Below are 10,683 nucleotides of genomic sequence, written 5' to 3' on the forward strand. Positions count from 1 at the left end.
AAAACAAAAGATTATATTGAATAAAAGGTTCTCGATATTAAATTAATTAAAATTGAAAACACTAAAAAAATAAGAAAGAAAACAAAATTGAAGCTCAAACACTTCTAAACTTCAAATTAGATTTTTAGTGACAACAAAAAGGACACCATGAAGCGTGGTGTAAAGTATAAAACTTTTAAAGCAAATCTAAAGTTTTAAATTACAATTTGAAGCTATAATCTATAAATCTGTTAAATCTATTAAATACAATTCGCGTTTTGTGTCATGAAAACGCATACACGCCTTTGAACGTTTTTTTTTGACGTCTTAAACACCTCAGGGTTAAACCTGGTACTACATAAAAAATTATCTTTAATAAAATTAATGTACCGATGAGTAACACAAAATGTAAAAAAAAGTAACAGAAAATGTAAAATTTTTTGTATAAGTGTATGTGTTTTTAAAAAGAAGATTAAAAATTGATGTTGTTATAGCAATACAGTTTAAATAGTTGAATATAAAGAAAAAAAAACTGAAATTTTTTATTAAGACGCATGCCGTTTGTCAGCTCTTGTTGTTCTCTGCATTCAGAGCTTAACGATGGTTCTTTCATTTTTAAGGTTATTTTATTTAAAAAGCAGGTTTTAAAAGATTTTCAAAGAAGCTCTTATCATAGCATTTGTTCAGAAAGTTCATGCCTCCTTTCCCTAGCAACGATGCGTATATTGCGTGAGCCGGCTTTGAACCATAGACCTCCAGTTCTGAAGCTAGAACTCTAACAACTACACAACAGCTAAAACAAATTAACCCAGGGAATTGAAATATTTTTCAATATTTCAATATTTCAGTTATTTCAAACCCTTGCCAAAATAAACAGCCAATTTGATAAAAAGCTTTGTATATTGGGTAAAAAAGTTGCTTTTGTGGTATCCGCATATACTCTTTAATTTTACACTTCCAGTAGTTTATTTGTAAGTAGGGTGTCACTTTTGTTAAAATTGTTTGGCATTTCAGAGATAATGATGGTTTTTTGTGTGGATTCTTGCAGTTGTGGTTCTTGAAGAATCTGACTTTGCCATTTCACAATGAAGTGGTTTTAGGTTAATCTTGCTGTTTTATCTGTAAAATTTTAACACGTTGTTTTAATTGGCTGATTATCAAATCCTTTGCTAAACTTTCTTCTTGTCGAAAAATACATCAGTTTATCACTAATTTATAAAACTATTTGCATTATGATGTATAAATATTAACATTTCTCCACGTTGAAACAACATTTCAACAACAACAACAGTCTCGATCGCTTTTTTTCATAAATATTTCCATATTCTGAAAACAATCTTTCCAAAAATACAGAGAATGCAGGTGGTGCTAGTAACTTAAGTGCTAGCAGTGGAAACTTCTCCTCGTGTTTCTAATAACTTAAAACGTCATTTTTTTCCTATAATCTAGTGATTAAAGAAAACATCAACTTCTTGAGCAGCTTGTACAAGGAAGACTTTATTAGAATTCAATACATTTTGAACTTTCTTGTGCAGCTCAAGAAGATTCAATATCACCTTTTTTTCCCTCTTCATATAATTTATAATAAAAACTTCTTTGGGTAAGTATGTAGTGGAGTCGTGAACAATGACTTCTGACCAGATTTATTATACCCCTTACTCATCTGCTATCCACATGGAATGCAAATTGCTGTGGAATCACAGCTACCATTAATTTTGAAAAGCCATTTTGAAGGTTTATTACGGCAATATTTTGTCATAATAAAATATATATTAGGATTTGAATTACATCTTCCGGATAATTTTTAAATATCCGGGAGTTCAATATTCGGTCCGATAATTAAAAAATGTTATCCGGGATACCCCTTGGAAAAATCTTAAAATCTTTTCAATTTAACTTTTCAATCCGTTTAACTTTTCAATTATTAATTTTTATTTATTTAATAACAATAACATCTACTAATATTATTACCTAGTTTTTTGTTTATTCTCTTAAATTTTTATGTTAATCATCGCATTATATTCATTAGCATTATTTATGCCTAAATAAACATTCAGTTATGTATTTCATTATTTTTTTGTTTCTTTTTCTCGATACTTGTCTCGGAGTCCTGAGGCAATATTAAAATCGGAAGCTCTAATATCTATATGTCATCTATGTAAGTATGATTGTGTACACTTTTTGATATTTAGCAAGTATTTAAGATGGTCTCTAAAGCATTGGAGTCTGGGAATACATTGTCTCGTATATCGTAGCGGCCCTTCTCTCATATTGTTTTGCTCCAATATTATTTAAAAAATATAAAATACTTTATTATTTTTAATAAAGTATTTTATATTTTTATAAATAATATAAAATACTTTATTACTTTTATTAAATGCATATATATGGAAATAATTTATTTCAAAAAAAGAAATCATTTTCATAATTTGACCAAATCGACTTTTAGTCGCTGTCAAAAATATATCGTTCAATTTTGTCGACAGTCGAATTGTTTATAAGTCGTAACACTTACACGAAACCAAAATCTGCCTTAAATAACAAAATCAGGTTAGCAGACTTTAACATCCCTCAGAATTAGGTCGTATTTTTCGGTTACCGGATTATTTTTTATTCTATATATTGTCGCAAAACATTAGAGGACCATACGTCCCTAAGTCCTAGAGATGTTAGAATTTTTATTTATTTAATTTAAGTTACAAGTACTAATAACATTTTTTTTAATAAAGCGAGTACCATCACTTTCTCCATTTTTATTTTATATTGAATTTAATATTTTTAACTCTATTTTAAACTGACTCATAGTCAATCCATTAACTCAATTTAACTATTAGAAGTTTATATTAAATAAATTTATTAAATAATAAATAAAATTATTGGGGTATTTATTGGAGAAAACCTTTTTTTTTGGTAGATATCTACACAAACAATTGAAAAATCTAGATTGAAATATAATATATTAAATCTAGATTTTTCATTTTTTTTTTTGTAATTATCTACCAAAAAAAATGGTTTTCTCTAATAAATCCCACAATAATTTTTATAGTAATATAGACTATATTATAGTGTAATAGTTTTTATATTAACATATTTAAGGTATAGCATAGCTCCACTTTTATAAGTGGTACCCATGTTGCTTCTGGGTTTAAATAATAATAGAAGTCCAGAAGCAATAAGGACCTTATCCTTCCAGTTTATTCAGTAAAGGTTTTTTCGATTTAATATCATTGTAACTGATGTGAAGATCTTCAATAAATGTATTTCAATCAAAGCATTGTATTTCAATGAAATGTATTGGTCAATCCAAGTCACAACTAAAGAGGTTTTATGTAATACAGTTGCAATGTGTACAAATTATTTGTCACAAACCTAGGATCACCCTTTTTGCTTCCCTTTTAAAAATAAAACTCAACACCTTACATAAGAGAAAAAATGTTTATGCAATAAAAGTTGTCAAATCTGCGTTATCTGGAATATACCATCCATCTATAGCATGTTTACAAAAAATAAAGATTTAAAGCTTATAGTTAAAAAGCAATAAACTGTCAAGGAAGCTTAAAACTCCAAAATTTCCTGTTGCGCATAAGGTAATTTTTAATTTTTCCAATGACATGTGTTATTTTTGAACAAATGCAAAAAGTTTCTACACTTTTAGAGTTCAAGTGAAAAAAGTGTTCAAGCATTAATAAATGTATGCACTTTTATTAACTCATAGTTCTGCTATAATTTAAAATAATAATCTTTAATACAGCTGTATTTATTTTCAAGTTTTTAATTATTTCATTATATATTCATTGTTTTTGTGTTTCTCTTTGATAAATTCAATTTATGAAATAAATGTTAACTTTGTTTAACAATTAACTTTCTTATTTTAATATTTGTAATATATTTATTTCTTTTTTATTTTAATATTTGTGCTTTTTTTTAGTCTGATTGCAAAGAATATTTTTATTTTATCTGATGTTGTTTATTGATGTATCATAATTTATGATTGGTGTATCTTAGTTTATGATTTTTTTTGTTTTGGTGACTTTTATTATAATTATCGTGACAGTTTATCTTTTCATTCTGATTTAAATAATCTCTAAATATTTTATTGAAACATTAAAAAGCATAAAAAGCAGGCAACATTTTTGTTTAATTCATTATTATTGGCATTTTAGTTTTAAGTATAAAGTTGGAAAAATCTTGCAAAATTTATTTTTTGGTTAGGTAATATTTGTGAACAACTGTTAATTTTTTTTAAAAAAAAGGAAAAAGAAAACTGAAGAAAAAACTGCAGAAGTGGTTTTGGACACTCATCTTATGAATGCATACATTCTGCGTGAATTGACTTTAATCCATTATAATTTGACTAATCTTGAATAATGACAATTTAAGATTATAGGCACGTGCGAGTTGTGATCCTGTTGATTGGAATGTGTTATCATCATCATAACTGCAGCAAAGAATTTTTTTCACCTCTTTGCTGCGATTATGATAATGTGTACACTCCGGTTATGTGAGTATAACCATGTGTTTGATTGCCAAGAGGAACACCTTTTGGCAAAAGATTACAATATGAATGAGATAAAACATTTATAAATGAAGCTTGAAGGAGGGATATTTATGTTTATGTTTCTCAGGTCTTAAAAAATTTCTGGCACTTAAACTGCAGCAAAATATCAACAGGACTGGAAGTCATGGCAAACAAGCTTTAACCTGGAAAAACTGCTCAAAAATGTTAATTTCAGATCTACTCTGATTAGATCTAAGTTTAATTCAGATCTACTCTAAACATTTTTGTATAAATAGGAGTCGGTCTAACTGTCTGCTCATACTCAGAATTTGATTTAACAACAATAACAAAAATTTTGATTGTAAGGCAAAAACAATAAGTAACAAAAAAAATTATACTTCCAAAATATTCAAAATATATATAGATGTTAACAATTTTTTTTACTTATTATAACAGTTACTTGTTTAATCTTTGCTTCCAACTAGAGTTGGAAGTTACTGGAAGAGCCAAGATGAAGTTTATGAAGAAAGATAACGACTCACAGATGATTTGATTGACAGATGGCAAATTATATGAACCAAGAAAAACAAGATGGAGAGAGAGAATTCCAAAGAACATATGTTCAAGAAAAAAAACTAGGCAAATAAGAATTTTTAAAGCACTTAGGAATAGTCGCAGTTAAAGGATAAGGCTAAATTGAATGATGAGTAATAAAAGAATAAATTTAAGTAGATTGCAGAAGAGACGCTAGCTCTTTAGAGCTGCACCTATTATAGTATATTTAGAAAAGTGAAAGAGAAGCAACATTACAACAGTGTGATAATGGTTGGAGGCTGGCTGCAACCTTTACTTGTTTACTTATAATATATGTTATTAATATGCAGATATTTATATGATTCTTTAAAGCTCTTACTTATTATAAGATTGTTTGTTCATCATAAGTTGAACTTTCTTACTTATTATAAGGTTGTTTACTCATTATAAGTTGAACTTTCTTATTATAAGACTGTTTGTTCAGTATAAGTTGAATTTTCTTACTTATTATATGATTGTTTACTCATTATAAGTTGAATTTTCTTCCTTAATTTATATGTGTGAACTCGTCTAATAACTATAGTTTTTGAACATAATTATAGGTTTGAATAAATAAATGTTAAGTGATCATTTTATTATATTTATAGTGTCAACTTTTTCCTGGATCAACGATGCGACAAAAGAAATTGAATCGAAAGTGGCTCCATGTTTTAACAAGGCAAGAGATCGCTATGATGGTCAAATGTGGTGAGGTATGTAAATGATTGATGTTTCAATCGATGAGAAAAATAACAATCGATGCGAAAAATAACAATAGTTAGAAGGGGAGTGAAGAGGATGGTGAAAAAGATCCTCAACAAAAAATCGGCAGATTTTTTTAAATAAATTTAAATATCATGTTTTAAATAAATATTTATATGAATACTTTAAATATAAATTTCAATAAATAATAACATTTAAATGATGTTTATTAAATTATTTAAATGATGTTTTTAAAATTTTATTAATAAAAAATTTTTCAAAAAGAGCCACGCTATCATCTTTTGATTAGTAGCGTGTGGTGTTTTTTTGTTGTCGCAATAGGACCATCCCTTAATGAACCCTTGTATTTGGTGCAGACATTGTTATCAGGTTCCCTAAAGTATTTTTAAGGCGGATGGTGGTGCCGAATATAACTTTTTTTCTTTTTCTTTTTTTTTTAAATTTTGATTTACTCCCAATAAGGCTGCAAGCAACCACTACTAAGTTGAGATTTACTTTGCTGTTTGATGGACTACGCGTGATGTTGGTATGACTCATCTGGGTTTATATGTTTCAGTGAAATAACATTTTTTAAATGAGCCATGGGTCTAAACTTTAGTTAGGGGCATATGGATTCTTTTTTAGCTTGATACAATGTTTATCACGTAAATAAACTATAATCACGTAAATATATCTCTTTCGCCAAGATGTTTTATTTGGTTAAAGAAAACTTATTTTATTAAGGTTAAGGTTTAAGTTTATGCATGAAAATGTTTGCAACACAATAACTTCATTAAATGGTTTTCATGCACTTTTGAGATTCCCAAAAATAATGGAAATGCACCAAAGAAAATCCGTATTTTGAAGTAACTTCTTATCTTTTTTTTTAATCTGAGCCTCCATATGCTTACAAGTGTTATGCTTATGCAAAAAAAAAACATGAATTTTTAAATTTTCTACAAGAAATATTCTTTTTATTGCAAACCTTTATATTACGTTGTATTTCCTGTAGATACCAGATTTAGAAGTGTAGGGGAGACCGGGGCTAGTTGGCTCGGTTTTTACTCTATGAGCTCTGTAGCCCTAACAGTACATTTTTTTAAAAATATTAAAGTGTAGTCTTAAAGAGTATAGATTAGGGTATCTTATAAAATTTGTATTCATTTATAAAAAAAAATTCTTGGGGCCTTTCCGGACCCTCAAAAAAAAAAAAAAATTTGCGCCAACTTACCCCACCACGGGGTAAGTTGGCGCAAACTATAAAAATGATTATTAATGCACTATTAAGTGCAAAATTAATAGAAATTTTTTTAAAATTAATTTTTGCAACAATTTTATCCCAAAATTTAATATTACTTTTAGCTGGTACCAAATATTACTCCGTATAAAAGCCAAACAGTAACCCACCTTTTATCTGTGGAAAAAAAAACTAAACAAAATTTTTTTTAAATTTTTTTGTAAGAATAAATATTTTCAATATTGTTAAAAATAAAAAAAATAAAAAAAAATAATTTTATAAAAATAAATATTTTTTTCCATAGTAAATGCTATGAGCCAACTTACCCCGTGAAAAATTTGTCAACTTACCCCGAAAGCTTTTTTTTTAATAAACAGTCTATAGATACTGAAAAACGGCAGCTTTGAAAAAAAAGTCTGACTGGATATAGTAAACCAATTGTGACTGGAACTTTTACAAAAATTTTTTTTTCATACGACTTAATATTTTCTTTGTAAAGTAAAAAGCAAGCGATGTTCTAAAAGTTACGTTTTTGTCCAAAAAACGCATAAATCTCAATATCTCCCATGCGCATGCGCGAATCCTGACAATACTACAGTGAATGATGAAATGGTCAATGAGGAAGTTTTTGAGTAATTTTTGTCACTTTCTGATGAAAGGCTCTAAAGATAAACGCAGTTCGTCAACTTACCCCTGCGGCCAACTAGCCCCGGTCTCCCCTATGTGCATTTTTTTTTGAACTAAAGTAAGCTATCCACGTCCACTAATTTGTATAGTAAAGTTTTTATTGAAAGCCAGAGGAGTTTTTAGTAATTTCTCAGACAAAAACGAAATTACATATAATGTATATATACATTTTTTTGTCTTACAAATTGCTCAAAACACCTCTGATTTGCTTTATACAACACAAATCAACGGGTGATGCGGAAGTTATCGGACAAAATAAAAACGTCAATAACTTATTTATAAATAAAAAAACAAACTACTATTATACTTTTTTAAATAAAGCATTTATCTTTTAACAAAAATATATTATTTTTTATATGAAAAAACACCACCATTTGCAATTGATCTTAATTTTGCTCTGACGCCTTTCATATGCAACTGTAAAAAGTTTAAATCAATTTCTTGTAGTTTTAGTTTAATACGATCAATCAAAACTTGCTCTGCTGAAGCTTGCCAATCTCCCTCGTAAACCTTCTGTGCCAAATGTCCCCAAAAAATTTCAATTGATCGTGCTTGAGGCACATTTGGGGGATTGGATTCTTTATCAACGTAATAGACATATTGGTCCATCCAATTTAGAGAATCTTTAGAATAATGAGAACTTGCTAAATCTGGCCAAAATAAATAGTTAAAGTCTCCATGATACTTGTGAATAAATGGAAGAATTCGTTTTTCTAAACATACATTAATATAGATTGATGAATTTATCACAACAGCCTTGGAAGTGCGAAACAATGGCTCGGACATACCACGGTCAGATATGGCTATCCACATTAATAATTTTTTTGGAAATTTCTCTTTTCCTATAAAACGAACACTTTCTGGGCATGTCTTTTTGTTGTTTGCATAGTATCCAAAATTTCCAGGCATGTTGTCCCCTGCAAAACAAAAGTGTTTTTTGTCATCGATGACTAGAAGCGATTTTGTGTTATAGAGTTGGTTAACTAGTTTCCTGCTTCTTTTCTTTGCCTTTATTTGTTGTTCTATAGTGTGTTTTGGAGTTTTTTCACGTTTTCTATATTTAATATTCATTTTTTTTAACTGACGACCAATTGTCGATTGATTTACACCAAATTTAATACCTATTTTTCTCTGACTGACCCCTTTTCGATTGTTGACAAGTCTCGTTAATTCGGCTTTCTTTTCTGTAGTCCAGGATGTCGGACGACCAGGGTGCTTTCTATCAGAAAACGATTGAACAATTTCAAGTCTTTTTAGGTTATCGTATATTGTACTTCGAGCAAGTCCTTCCTTTTCAAAATGATTTACGATTTTTTTTTTTTTTATATTAGGTTTATTTACAAAAAAGATTTTTAGTCGCTTTCGAAAAGATTCTCGTTCAGCTGCATTTAACCTCATTTTAAATAGTTGTGTTTCAAATAATAAAGTTTAGATTTTATAGAACGTTTATGCCTACGCATAAAACCACAAAAACTAATTATTATGCTCAAATAATGAAATTAGGATTTGTCCGATAACTTCCGCATCGCCCGTTAGTGGACGCGGATAACCTACTTTAGTTCCAAAAATATTTACATGCACTTCTAAATCTGGTATTTACAGAAGATTAAACGTAATATAAAGGTTTGCGATGAGAAGAATATTTATTTTAGGAAATACATGTTTTTTTTGTAATGTGAGTTAAATCAATATACCAGCATATTGATAATATCAATATGCTAGTATATTGATTTGATTCACATTAATAAGCTACAAGCATTGCATCTGGTCTCACCGCAATATAGATAGATTAAGTTAATTTGAAGTTTTAAATTCCATGTTCGGTTTTGTCTTTCTTTTTTTTTTAATTTTCATTTATATTTATTTTGGTTTTTTGCCCCCCTAAGGCACCATTCACAGAGCACTGCGAAAAAGCATTTAGCAAGAAGTTCACGCGAACCATGGTCTTTAAAAGATATTTCTAAACAGTACTTTAAATCACAAAAAATAAATTGTTTTATAATAAAATTATAGAGTATTTAAAATGTCAGTCATTTTTATGTAAGAAAGAGAGAAAAGGTCATCAATAGAGACATTTTTAAATTGAAAAAAAAAAGTAGTTATTGGCAGGTCCGGACGGCATCAAAGCCTATATTGGATTAAAAGGAGAAGGGTTGAATTTTAGCCCTACGTATTTAGATTTTTACAGAAACATAATGAAATTACTTAAAATCACATTCAAGTGAGCTATTATTTCTTTGTCTAAAAAGTTACTTTTCCCTGCATTTTTAAGGTAAGAAACTTTATAAAATATTTTTCTTTTTACTCTGAAAGCTTGATTAATATTCTATTAATTGATTGGTGTACAATAGCTAAAACTGGTTTGTGATAAAAGTTAAAATTTATCGTATTTTTGCTAAAAGATTATTTTTTTTTAATGGCAACATTGAACAGCTGCGGGGAAGCGTAAAGTGGTTTAACCTTTTTTTTTTTAAAGAAAATGAAAATGTGGTCCGTTTGCAACAATCTTGCCCTAATTTTTCATATCAGATTTTTACAAAAATGGAATTCATGCCGTTTTTTGATTATTTCCAATAACTGTGAAACGGAGATCTCCGTTAAATAAACGGAGTATTATTTCGACGGATTGTATCCATTAGGGTAAAGTGTTCTGATTCCGGCCACATCTTTACAATTTCGTTTCTAAAAAAAAATGCCACATTTTTGCAATTTTTTTTTCTAAAAATATGTTAACAAATGGGTCTTCAAGACAATCATACACTGTTAGAAAGATACACCTTTCAGCACTCGGGTCTTAATTTTTTTTAATAATAAAAACTGCGTAGACAAACAAAGATAAAAAAGGCAAAAGAATTCGACTAAATTACAGCAAATTTGACAAAATATCAGCCTGGCTTTGAATTTTTTTCGATTCTATTTCAAATCAAATAATGCAAATGCTCATATTATAAACGATAACAAAGTTAATTCTTAAATATATTAATTAATTCAAAATATTAAATAATTC

General features: G+C 28.4%; 1 protein-coding gene and 1 long non-coding RNA gene across 2 annotated transcripts; one reads left to right on the plus strand and one right to left on the minus strand.

The window, feature by feature from the left end:
* The first annotated feature begins 2,534 nt into the window (after positions 1-2,534).
* On the plus strand, positions 2,535-5,972 carry LOC136075591 (uncharacterized). The gene is made up of 2 exons (XR_010636037.1): positions 2,535-3,566; positions 5,659-5,972. It is a non-coding gene; the product is annotated as an uncharacterized LOC136075591 (long non-coding RNA).
* Positions 5,973-8,021: 2,049 nt separating this feature from the next.
* LOC136074702 (uncharacterized) lies at positions 8,022-9,074 on the minus strand. The gene has a single exon (XM_065787044.1). The coding sequence runs from the start codon at positions 9,072-9,074 to the stop codon at positions 8,022-8,024; it is 1,053 nt and encodes a 350-aa protein (XP_065643116.1).
* Positions 9,075-10,683: the final 1,609 nt, after the last annotated feature.

This window comes from Hydra vulgaris, chromosome 01 (genome assembly GCF_038396675.1).
Source record: "Hydra vulgaris chromosome 01, alternate assembly HydraT2T_AEP".
Lineage (NCBI taxonomy): Eukaryota > Metazoa > Cnidaria > Hydrozoa > Anthoathecata > Hydridae > Hydra > Hydra vulgaris.